The following is a 12006-nucleotide window of genomic DNA, read 5'->3' as shown; positions in this document are numbered from 1 at the left end:
GCAAGGGGCTGGAGTTCTGGCTGAGGAAAATCAAGGCCCAGAAAGGCAAATAAATTCCCCTCCCTCCTGTCTTAGCTCATGTAATAAAGGTGTTTATTGTTCTAAAAAGAAAAAAGGCAAGGGGGCCAAAGGGGCTGCACGAGAGGGATGGATGAAACCAGGGGGGAGAAAGGACCTGGTTGGGTGGGACTTTGTGGGCTTCAGGCAGGCCTGCTGGGACCCCTGTCCAGTCCCCCTGTCTTCTGAACGTGAGCCCATTTTCTCGCTGAACCTCTGTCCTCATCTGTAAAACATAGCAGCGTACCCAGCGGAGCTGCTCCAGTCCCTGCTCGGTCCCATATAGAGAGCCAGCTTTTTCCGGGATAGAGGGAGGGGGGAGGCAGGCAGGTTCTTTGCGTTCTTGTCCTCTGGGAAGAACAAGGCTTCCTTGTTAGAGTCCCCAAGGAAAAAGGGGCAGGCAGCCACAGAGGCGCGTGAGGCTGAGTCAGGGGACTGGCCACTGGACAAAGGACAATTTCGAGGCACTGGGGAGGTGGGAAGTGACATATCAACCGTGAGCTGACACTGGATGGGGCGGCAGCCTCTGTGAACACCTGGCCTGCCGCCTCCTGTATACCAGGGACGGAAAACAACAGGTCATCCAATAAACCCAGCCTCCTGGGGTGTGTCCTCACTTTCAGCCCTGAATGACTTTTAGAAAGGGGTGGTGAGAACTCGAACCAGCAATAGCAACAAGGCTGGTGACAACTCCCCTTTGCCCCCTCCCTTCTTCGACAGGTATGTGTTATGCACCTGCAGTGGGCAAGTCATGTTCTGGACCCCCAGGACACAAGGGCTACAGCTTCTGCCTCTTCCTGTGCATGTGCGTACCTGTGTGTTTTATGGAGGATCATGGATGAAATGGATAATGAACAACTGAAGAAATCAATAGTGATTTTGACTCTCCCCTTCTCCTTATACCAGACCACGCCCCTCCTTTGCCCCAAACCCTCCATGGCCCCCACCTCACTTGGGATAAAAGGCCGTATGGCCAGAAGCCAACAGCCAGCAAGAAAGGGACCCTCAGTTCTATAAAAACAGGAACATAAATCCTGTGACAATCTGGGGGAGCTGAGAGTGGACCCTTCCCCAGTCCAGCCTCCTGATGAGGCCGAGTGCTGGCCAACACCGTCAGTGCAGCCTGAGCAGAGAACCCAGCTCTGTGGCCTGAAGACCATGTGTTGTTTAAGCCACTGCTTTTGGGGGAATTTGTCACGGAGCAGAGAGAACCAGCCTCCTGCATGGATGGCTGCCTACCAGCGTCCACATGCACCTCCCACCGCAGCCTCACACTCACAATGCCAAAAATAAACTATTTAAAAAATTCTTTATTTTTAGAGAGAGGGGAAGGGAGAGAGAGAAGAGGGAGAGAAACTTCAATGTGTTGAGAGATACATCATCAGTCTGTTGCTTCTCACACGCCCCAGCTGGGAGCCTGGCCTGCAACTCTGGCATGCACCCTGATTGGGAATGGAACCCGTGATCTTGTGATTCACAGGTCAGCACTCTAATCCACTGGACCACACCAGCCGGGGCCAAAGCTAAGCTCCTGATCTTCTCCTAAAACCTGCCCCTCCTGCATCTTCCCCCTCCTCCTTACAGAAGCTCCATCCTCCAGGTTCTCTGGCCCAAATCCTGGAGGCGGCCTCAACACGTCTAGTTCCCTCAATCTCCGTACTAAATCTACTCCAAACTTGTGGAGTCCGTTTTAAAAATACTCCCAGAACCAACCTGTTTATCAACCCCATCCTCCAGCTCCACCTGGGTGGAGCCCACCATCTCTCCACATTATTCTCCCCCAGCCCCCCACTCCCTGTCCCCTCATCCCTCCCCGCAGCCTTACCCACTATTCTTTCTGGACTAGCTCAGTCCCCTCCACCCGGGCCTCCCAGCACCGCCCACGGCCTGTTCCCCCTGCAGCTAATAAAAGGAGCTCGTGAGCCCTTGAATCAGATTTGGCCCTCGGACCTCACAGCCTGTCCTCCCAGCGGTAGCCACCAGACGGCGCCAGAGAGCACCAAGTGGGCCTGGTCCTGCTCTGCCCACTGCCCTCCATGGCTCTCACGTCCCTTAGGGTAAACAGCCCAAGTCCTCCCACAGGACCCTGCACGACCTCCTCTGATAGTTCCTTGCCCTCATCTCCTCCGTCTCACCCCCTCACTCATCCCTCCCAGGTCACATCCACCTTCCTGCTGCTTCCCCAACATGCCAGGCACTGTCCAGCCTCTGAGCCTCTGCAGGTGCTGGTGCTGTGACTTCTGCTTAGCGTGTCCTTGCCCCAGACCTCACCCTGGCTCCCTTCTCACCCCCTTTAGGTCTCTGCTCCACTGTCACCTTCTCAGCAAGGCTTCCCCTGACCACCCCATTGCAAACTGCAAACTCCCTGCACCTCCAACTCCTCCTTGCCCTCCATCTTTTTTTCTTGGCACTATTTGCCTTCTAAAGTAATGTGAAACTCATTTATTTGCTCTCTGGACAGAGACGTGAAGAAGGGAGTTTATGTGTTTTGATCATACCTGTTTACCCAGCACCTGCCAGTCAGTGCCTGGCGCACAGAGCGAAAACAGATAAATACTGGCTGAGCGAGTGACTAGGAGAAGGCTATAATTTAGGGAACACCAACAGTATTGATTCTTCAGGATCCTGAGGCCCAGGGAGGTGGCGTTCCTCCCCTGGAGCCTCACACTGTCACTCCAAATCCAGCCCCCTCCCCCCCTTTTCTGATTCGCTCTCTTCTGTCAGTGAGTCAGGCTGGATTAAAAGCGTAGCCTATTTGCATATGCTTTAAATGAAATAGGAGCTCATTTACATGTCATTTACTTGGCATCTGGGGAAGAGCTCTGAGTTGAATGTGAGTCACACAGAGAAGCGGTGCCACCAGTGGGGGACCTGCGGAGGGGGGCTGATCTCTGTCTGGTGAGGCGGCTGGCCCTGGGGTCCTCAGAGCTGCCCGTCACCGGCTCAGGTGGCCGATCCACTCTGGCTCTTCTCTGTGTTAGCTCCCGTTTCCTTCCCAGGCCCCAGTGGGGGAGCAGGTGGCTGGGACCAGGTCTGGGCTGGAACCAGTGTCTCCAGTGGTCTGCACCCCACAGCTGGCTGATGTGGCCTGGGCATGTGGTGGGCTGGGTTCGGGCAGCCACCTCCAGAGGGACATTTGTCTTTCCTGTGCCTGGCTGACCTCAGTGTTGGGGCCCCTGGGCACCTGCCCTTTTCTGGCCAGTCTTGGTCAATGGGAAGCTCTGCCTGGTCATCTCCCTCCTCAGTGCCCAGTTCTATCCACAGCTCTGGGGTTTCTGCTGCTTCTAGAAAAAAACCAAATGGCTTGTCTAATTTGGGGGCTCACGGGTGACTGAGGGTGGAGCTGGCTGTGGGCTCATTTGTTGGCCAAGGCACCCGTGTGGAGGGAAGACAAGTAGAGGCATCCGGGTGGAGAGAGGGCAGGTGCAGGCCCTGAGGCGGGAGCTGTCTAGGTGGCTCAAGCAATAACAAGTTGGCTGATGTGGCCAGAGCAGAGTGAGCAAGGCCTGAGGGTGGGGGCAAGGGCAGAGGGCTCAAGAGAGCTGTGTGTGACAGTGGGGACTTGGCTTTTATTCTTAGGGCTGCGGGCATCCACCATGGATTTTCAGTGTCCCCAGAAAGCTGAGTTGGGGTTAGAACCTGGAAGAAACCTTTGACCCTCAACCCTCAACTTTGATCTTCCTTTTTTCTTTTTCTTTAAAGATTTTTATTTATTGATTATTAGACAGAGGGGAAGGGAGGGAGAAAAAGAGGGAGAGAAACATCAGTGTGTGGTTGCCTATTGCATGCCCCCTACTGGGGACCTGGCCCGCAACCCAGGCATGTGCCCTGAGTGGGAATTGAATCAGCAACCCTTTGGTTCACAGGCTGGTGCTCAATCCACTGAGCCGCACCAGCCAGGGCTGATCTTCCTTCTTTTCTAATACAAGCATTTAAGGCTCATTTTATGATCTTTCATATAGACTAACATTTTGACTAAAAAGTTTAAGAGTTACTGAATGTGCCCTGGCTGGCGTAGCTCAGTGGATTGAGCGCGGGCTGGGAACCAAAGTGTCCCAGGTTCGATTCCCAGCCAGGGTACATTCCTGGGTTGCAGGCCATAACCCCCAGCAACCACACATTGATGTTTCTCTCTCCCTCTCTCTCTCTCTCTCTATCTCCCTCCCTTCCCTCTCTAAAAATAAATAAATAAAAAAATCTAAAAAAAAGTTACTGAATGTAACTTATTAAATTTAATCAATTAATTACAATTAGATTGGGGAGTGAATGGTACAGCATGTGCATTATAATTCAATAGTTGTTAAAAAATTACAGTGCCAAAGGGCCCAACAATACAGCTGTAAACAAGGACACCATGGAAGGGACTGGACTGAATTCTGTTCAGCCAGGTTTCCGAGCCCGGCTTTGCAGCCTGACCAGGGGTAGCCTTTGGTGCAGGCAGGGATGTTACTCTAGATTAACTCTAAATTGGACAGGAGCAAATTCCTGTTGGCTTCTGGGAGGCGGTGGCTGCGCTGGAGGACCGTGCTGCCTCCTCGCCACCCTTGCTCCTGCCCCAGAGCCTTCGCGCAGCCGTTCCCTTCTGCTCTTCTGGTCCCTTCTCAGCGCAGCCGCTCGGCGCCCTCTCATCATGCCCTCGCTGGCACTCGGCCTTCCTCTCACTGCTGCCTTGAACTCCTGACCCTGCTCTGTGTTTCACGGCACATTTAACACCTTGTAGTACACTGTGCTCACTTATTGCTTTTTGTTTATTTTCTCTTTCTCCTCCCGAGAACATCAGCTCCCTATCTGCCATGTTGTGACCCCACCAACCCAAACAACTTAGTACACAGTTGGTGCTCCATGAATGCTTACTGGACAAAGGAAGGAAGGGAGGAAGGAGGGAAGGAAGGGAGGGAGGGAGGGAGGGAGGAAGGAAGAAAAAGAAATGAAAGAAGAGAAGAGAAGAGAAAGACAGGCTTCCTGGCCCAGCGGCAAATTTGCTGTGGACCCGGGGCCGCACCTCAGTTTCCCCGGCTGCAGAAATGGGGCCATGCCGCCCGTGACCTCACCAGTCCCTCCTGCTATAAGGCTGAGGGTGTTGTGTTTGTGGCTCCAGCTCCCCCGGGGCCTGCTCTGGCCCCAGCTGCCCAGCTCCACCGTCTCCCAGGGGACCCGCTCTGCTGACACCGGATTCTTCCCTGGACTGTCCAGCCATCTGGCCGACACTCGATCCCAGCCCCACTTCCAGGCCAGCGTCTGCCGACCGGCCTGCTTGGGCCAGGGCCCCAAGACTCCCTGCTGAAGGACAAGGGGCCGTCTGTGAGGTCCCTGGGAGGGTGTGGTGAGCCCAGGGCTCTGCCAACACAGGCAGGAGCCTCGAGGACTGGGGACGGTGCCGGAACTTGCCGCCCAGAGCCACTGCGGTCGAAGAGGCAGCATCCAGTGCGGGTGCTGAGCAGCCCCGTGCTCCCTGCTGCAACCCACTCCTGCCCGCCATGGGGACCCTCAGCTGTGACCCCGCTTCCCGGCTGACCACAGCGCCCCTGGGCCGGCGGGCCACGGAGTGCCAGATTCCAGAGACCGGCCTGAGGAAGACCTGCAGGATGGCCACCTTGGAGAACGGTACATGCAGACCATGGAGGAGGGGGGCCACGGCGGTGGGGCCCTTTCTGGGAGCCCAGCGGGAAGGTGGGAGCCTCTGTGGAGAGTGTCCGCCTTTCAGTGTCCTGTCCAGTGGGACAGGGTGATCACAGCGTTTCTGTGGCCCCTGAATGTGCCTCCACCCAGTGGGAACTGAACATTTTGTGGGCCATGTGCCCTTCTGGGTGCCAAGACCCAAGCAGCCCAGGGCCTGTGGGGGATGGGTGCCAGGCGAACCAGGGGGAAGAGTTTGTGGTGTATTAGCCAGTGGGCCGAATATCCCAACTGTGACATGCACTGGAGGATCCCAGTTATGGTCCTGGCCCGAGCCTCAGTTTCCCCGTCTGTAACAGGACACCTGGAGTCGGGCCCCACGGCAGTATTTCCTGCCTCTTGTGGCACTGCCATTCCTGCAGAGGCCACCAAACATTGCGGCTGTGACACTGTCTTGGTGTCTGGGCCTCAGTTTCCCCACCTGTGACAGCTGTGTCTGCGTCTGGGCCTCAGTCATCCCATCTCATGTGCCTCAAAGCGGGAGGAGGAGGCTGGCCCCGCAGCCCCTCTCGCTGTGATTCACGTCCGACACACAATGCTTGTTGGCAGCGGGCAGCTCCTGCTCCCCCAACCCCTGCCATGGAGGATGGTTGGTGGCCAGGGTGGGGGCTCAGGGACTGGGCCCTGAGCTCCCCATCACATTTCAGGGGACCCAGGCCCAGGCTGTGACCAGAGGGCTTTGGTTGCAGGCTCTGGGCCGGGCTTGTATGCCCTGCCGTCCACTGTGGGTTACATCGACCATGACCGCACCAGGGCGGCCGGTCCCGCCTACTCGCTGCTCCGGAGACCCAGTGAGGGTAAGGCTGGACGGGGGCAGAAACGTGGGGGAGGGATAGGGGGTTCTGTGAGGCCTCCTGGACCTCCAACCTCCTCCCAGGGAGCATTTTCTCACTTGATAGATCCAGGCTCCACTGAGTGAGTCAGGAATCCGGCTGGATCATTGGGCCCCTGGCTTGCTCTGTGACCTCAGGAAGCCACGGTGCCCCTCTGGTCCTCTGCTTCCTTATCCAGGGAGAGTGGAAGGAGTAGTGTGGGGTCAGGACCTGCATTTGCCTCCTGCATTTTGCACATTTCTTGCTGCTTGACTGCTCGGTGCCTCTGTTTCCTCCTCTGTAAACAATGGCAATACACTCCTTGCTCAGTTGTCAGGGTTAAATGAGAGTTAAGTGCCTTAAAAGTAGCTGCAATGCTGGGTATCTTGTCAGGGCTCAGAAAACTGGGCTTGGAGAGTGAGTGCCAGCCCCAGTGTCTCCATGAACAAGCCAGGTGGCTCCCCAGGCCTCAGCAACCTCACAGCATGAGGTGAGGGTAGAACGAAAACTCCTTGTTGTTTAGGCAGGCAGGGGTGGAGAGACCACAGGCTGTGGGCCTCGCCTGGTCAGTGGGTGACCTGACCTCTGTGATGTCCGCTTTTCTCCTGGCCAGAATGTGTGTGAGAGGGTACCGGGCGCAGGGATGCAGGTGGCCGCTAGCCACGGTCAGCTCCCCACGGCTATGAGTGGAGTTATCCCCATGAGTGGGTGGCCTCCCCATCCGCAAGCCTGTGCTTCTCATATCGATGCCCACATGCTCCCTCAGCCCGTTTCCAGAGCTGCTCTGAGGTCCCAATGAGGCCAGAACAGGGACCACGAGGGTCCCGCGTGTGGAGTTTGATTCTCGTGGTTAGAGGTTGGGAGGGAGTGGATGCTAGAGGCGCTTTCAGAAGCAGCAAAAATCCCGAACCAACTGAAAGAGAACTCGGAGAGTGTCAAGAGACCCCAGAAGACAAGTGAGGGAATCCACGTCGCACCTGGCACCAGGAAGGTTAGGAACTTAGCCTATAGCTCAGAGCAACCTGGGTTCCCAAGTCTAATTCTAGTCACAGGACACACGTGGGGAACCAGGAATCAGGGTGGGCATGGTTGCTGTAGGCTTTTCTGAATGCTCAGGGACTTCCTGGAGGTGGAGGCATGGGGTCTGGGCTTTGTAGGATGAGTAGGAGTTCACTGGAGCCCCCAGGAGAAGAAGGGGCTCCAGGAGAGCCTACAGCATAGACAAAGGCCTGGAGGTGGGAAATGGGCTGAGTCGGGATGTGCTCATTTACCAGGAACATGTGTCATGTGTGTGCTGGTGTCATGTGTGTGCACATACATGTTCATATGTCAATCAATTAACACTTGTCAAACCTACTGTACATTTGTACCTGAATGTGCTTATAACTCGTAGCAATGGCCTTCACAGTCCTTGGTCCCAATGACTAAGTGCCAGGCACGGGACCACCCCTTCCCTGGATGGCCTCATTTTTCAAGCTTCGCATCTCACTACTGAAGAAAAGGAGGCATGGACGGGTCCAAGGACATGCTCACAGAGGCCCTGCTGGGACTTCACCGTGACTCAAAGCCCCTCCCTTCAGCGTGCCCATGCCCACAAGCCCAGGCACTAAAAGGGCCCTCCACAGACCCCCCGTCGGAGCCTCGTCACTCTCATTTTCTGTGCAATTCTAACCAGCACTCGAGCTGGTTTCTCCAGAGCTGGTGCCCCAGCCTGTGGCAGAGGAGAGGTTGGGGGGTGGCACAGCTTCTATCGGGGGTGGGGCACAAAAACACTCATTAAGACAAAGTCGAAGTAGAGGTCCAGGTCCCAGGTCGGGGCCATCAGACCTCCGCAGGCTGGGGCCCCTGCTCCCCCGCATGGGGCCGAGGGCTGCCTGGAGCCTGGAACGACTCAGCAGCACCGAGCGGGGTGGTGGGGCCACCAGAGGTGCACTCAGGACCCTGGGCCCCTCTTCCCAGCATCTCCACAGGACACCAGCCCTGGGCCAGTCTACTTCCTGGACCCCAAAGTCACCCGGTTTGGTCGAAGCTGCACCCCTGCCTACTCCATACAGGGCCGGGGCAAGCCTCGGGGTGAGTATGTGACTGTGCTACCCCATGAGGACCCTGTCCCTTCAGGGTCTCAGTGACTCTCCTGCCTCTGTCCTCTCCTTCCGCTCCTATCCCCAAGTTCTTAGAATGTCAGTGTCGCTGGAATGACAAAACCCAAGGCCTCCGAAGAGGGGCTGGGGGCCCTAAGAAGACCTGAATGAGTGAAGTGGGCCAAGGTGATGGCAACTCTGTGCACACACGGGGCCGAGAGGACAGCTGGGGCTCATCCTCAGCACCAGGAGACAACAGGGAGTAGTGGGGACTGTAGCAAATGTGGAAATCCCCTTCACAGGCTGTGAACAGCTTCCTTTCACCTAAAGTGCCTGATTTAATCATCGGACTCCAGTCTCCCATCCACTCACCATGCATCTTTTCATCTCTCACCCCTCTACTCTACCTGCTACTCACTCACCCACTGACCCATCCATCCATCCACCCATCTGTCTACTCATCAGCCTATCAACCCATCCACCGGTTCATCATCCAACCCACCCATTAGTCCATTTATCCAGCCACTGCTGCATCCACCCAGCCACCCACCCAGGATCCACCTGCTGCATACCCCTGGAGCTGCTCATCTCCACATGCACTTCTCCCCCACCACTTGCCACCCATCCTCTACTCACTCATCCTCCCAAACGTGTACAGACCAGCAGATGGGAGTCAAAGAAGATTTGATATGCCTTGCTTTGCACGAGGCCCCAGGACGGTGGGGTTAGACCCAGGTGGGGCCCATCCCACTTCCGAGTGGCCGTGTCTGGAGACAGGGGAAGACGTAGACTCATCCTGGAAGGGCTGTGGGGTGGGGGGCAACAGGGAGGAGGGTCGCTGGGGCTCTCTGGGAGCACACGAAGCAGCTCCCGGGAGGTGGGAATGGGAAACCGAAGGCTTGCCTGGCAGAGGGTGGAGCTTGGGCAAAGATGCGGAGGCCTGAAAGAGAATAGACCGTGTGGCAGGGTAGGGAAGGGGGAGAGCTAACCCGGGGTGTTCTCAGAAGTGCTGTGAGCTCCAGGACGCATGTGGGCAGTGGGGCGCCATGCACTGTCCTTGATCAGGTGGACGCTCTGTCCACTGCCAGCCTTCCTGCCCCGCTTCCACAGGTCTGGAGGTGACACCCGGGCCTGGGGCCTACAGCCCAGAGAAGGTGGCCCCTGTGCGCCAGCGGACCCCTCCAGCTTTCACCCTGGGCTCCCGCCTGCGTCCACAGCCTCTGGACACCTCAGCCCCCGCCCCCAATGCCTACACCTTGCCCTCTCTCTGGGGTGCTCAGATCTTCGTCAAGCCCAGTAGCCCCAGCTACACAGTGGTGGGCCGCACACCCCCTGCCCGCCCTGCACAAGACCCCGCTGAGATCCCCGGCCCGGGCCAGTATGAAAGTCCAGATCCCAACGCCTACCGTCAGCGCCGGCCTGCCTTCACCATGCTGGGGCGGCCCCGTGCCCCACGCCCCCCGGATGAGACGCCTGGCCCTGGCACCCACAGCCCTGAACAGGTCACCATTACCAAGGCCAGGGCCCCGGCGTTCACCATGGGCATCCGACACTCCAAACGGGCCTCCACCATGACCCCAGACATAACACCCTGACGCCTGTGGGGGACAGGATGCAGGCCAGCACCCGGGTTGAGCCTCAGTTTTCCTGCACCCTGGAGTAGAGTGTGGGCAGTCCCCTCCTGGGCCTGGCTTTCGCTGGGGTGGGACAACTCAGAGAAGCTGAACTGTCTGAGGTCCTTCTAGGCCACCTGCTTCCTCCAGTCCCTGGGGGCTGTGACCCCATGGCCCTGTGCAGGGTGAGCCTCCTTCCAGTGCCCCAGTTTCTTCTCTCCTGGTCATGCCAGCCTAAGCGAGGCCAGGTGGAGAAAGGGACACCCCTGGCCCTCCCCAGTGGCTGGCCGGAGACGGAGCTTCCTGTGTACTAGAACTTGGCGTCCGCCCTGCTAGGGCCTGGGTCCCCCAAACAGCTCAGGTTTCTGCCAAACTTGGGCTCTAACCTGTTTCTCATGGAAGCACAGCTTCCTGACCTGGTCCCAGCCCAAAACCAGGCTGGAAGCAGCCCTGATGCCCTCTTCTCCCCACCCCACACACTAGCTGCTTGCCAATAAATCTCTGTGGCACCAAGAGCTGTCAGCAGCACACGTGGGACTCATTTAATCCAGGTCTGCTTACATCACAGAAGATGGGAAACACTGCTCTCAACAGCCAGCCTCCCCATCTGTAGCCGCCTGGGGTCTGGATGGGACCAGAGGAGGCATCCAGAGCTGGGGGAAGGCAGAGGTGGAGCCAGAGCTTTGAGTGGGGCAGTCAGGTAGGCTTCTTGGAAGAGGGGACATTGAAGCTGGGTTTTGAAGGATGTATAGGAGTTTGATATATTCTAATATCCATCAGATTTCAATAAAGGCCATTTAAGCTTCACAGCAAGTCAGAAGGTAGGTGATGCTTGCTGAGAGGAAGTTGGGCTGCAGGGACCAGGTGCTGGTCTGAGGGCACACTATAAGCCCTAGTGTTGCCTAATGCCAGGATCTGAATTCTGGCCTCTGGGCTCTGCTCCTGCCATTCTTTCCTAGAGACGGTGTCATGTGACCAAGCCCTGTGTGTGATGACACCTAAGCCCAGGCCTTAAAAACTGCCACCCAGAAAGACCCTAACTCAGGAACTTGTGAGGGAGAGATGGCCATTACTTATTTCCCTGGAGAAGGTGGCCGCAGGGGCAGCACACAGGGCCTGGGGGGGGGTGTTAGCTCTTTTCTAACTGTCCCTTGCCCAGCCTGGGCATGCCAAAGTCACACACACACCCTTTGGACACACGTCAAGATCTCCACACACATGCACGGACACATGCACGGACACACACCAGGCCCCTACACACCCACCTTGAAATGCACACGGACCCCCTAATCATATACTGGGAGAACCAGAACCCCTCCTCACATGCACACACATGTTCACATCTGCACACAATACACATACAAAGCCAACCCTCATACAGGTCACATATATGTAAATCACAAAAGACACACAGCACACACAGTCCAGATCGGGGCTCCCAACCCCGACATGCCTCTCCCCCAGCACAGACCCAAAGGCCGATCCTCTGCACTCACACACCCCAGACCCCGCGGCCCGAGGAACAAGTGACTACAGCGTGGCACCCAAGGCGTCTAGCAGCAGCGCAGACTCCTTCGCTCCCCCGCCACTCCTCCGGCTTGCAGGCCAATCGCGGCCCGGCCCAACCCCCCCACCACACCCCCCATAGCCCAGGGCCACCTCCTACCGGCTTGCGGCGGCCGGCTGGACTGTGATCTCATCCCTCTGATTTATTGATCCGGCTCCAAGGGCCTCGCCCCTCTTTCCTCACCTGCCTGCGCGCCCCGG

General features: G+C 57.1%; 1 protein-coding gene across 1 annotated transcript; it reads left to right on the top strand.

Annotated features, from left to right (window-relative positions):
• Positions 1 to 5018: 5018 nt before the first annotated feature.
• ODF3L2 (outer dense fiber of sperm tails 3 like 2) lies at positions 5019 to 10777 on the top strand. Its single transcript, XM_036032082.1, has 4 exons — positions 5019 to 5661; positions 6423 to 6530; positions 8505 to 8618; positions 9737 to 10777. The coding sequence occupies exons 1-4, from the start codon at positions 5535 to 5537 to the stop codon at positions 10219 to 10221; spliced, it is 834 nt and encodes a 277-aa protein (XP_035887975.1). The 5' UTR covers positions 5019 to 5534; the 3' UTR covers positions 10222 to 10777.
• Positions 10778 to 12006: the final 1229 nt, after the last annotated feature.

Source organism: Phyllostomus discolor, chromosome 8 (assembly GCF_004126475.2).
Source record: "Phyllostomus discolor isolate MPI-MPIP mPhyDis1 chromosome 8, mPhyDis1.pri.v3, whole genome shotgun sequence".
Taxonomy (NCBI): domain Eukaryota; kingdom Metazoa; phylum Chordata; class Mammalia; order Chiroptera; family Phyllostomidae; genus Phyllostomus; species Phyllostomus discolor.
This window is presented reverse-complemented; position numbering and strand designations above follow the sequence as displayed.

Excerpts from the sequence above, each read along its gene's own strand:
- ODF3L2 (XM_036032082.1), top strand. The coding sequence starts at position 5,535 with ATGGGGACCCTCAGCTGTGACCCCGCTTCCCGGCTGACCACAGCGCCC. Across the intron at positions 5,662-6,422 it reads GATGGCCACCTTGGAGAACG|GCTCTGGGCCGGGCTTGTAT; the intron begins GTACATGCAGAC and ends CTTTGGTTGCAG. Across the intron at positions 6,531-8,504 it reads GCTCCGGAGACCCAGTGAGG|CATCTCCACAGGACACCAGC; the intron begins GTAAGGCTGGAC and ends CCCTCTTCCCAG.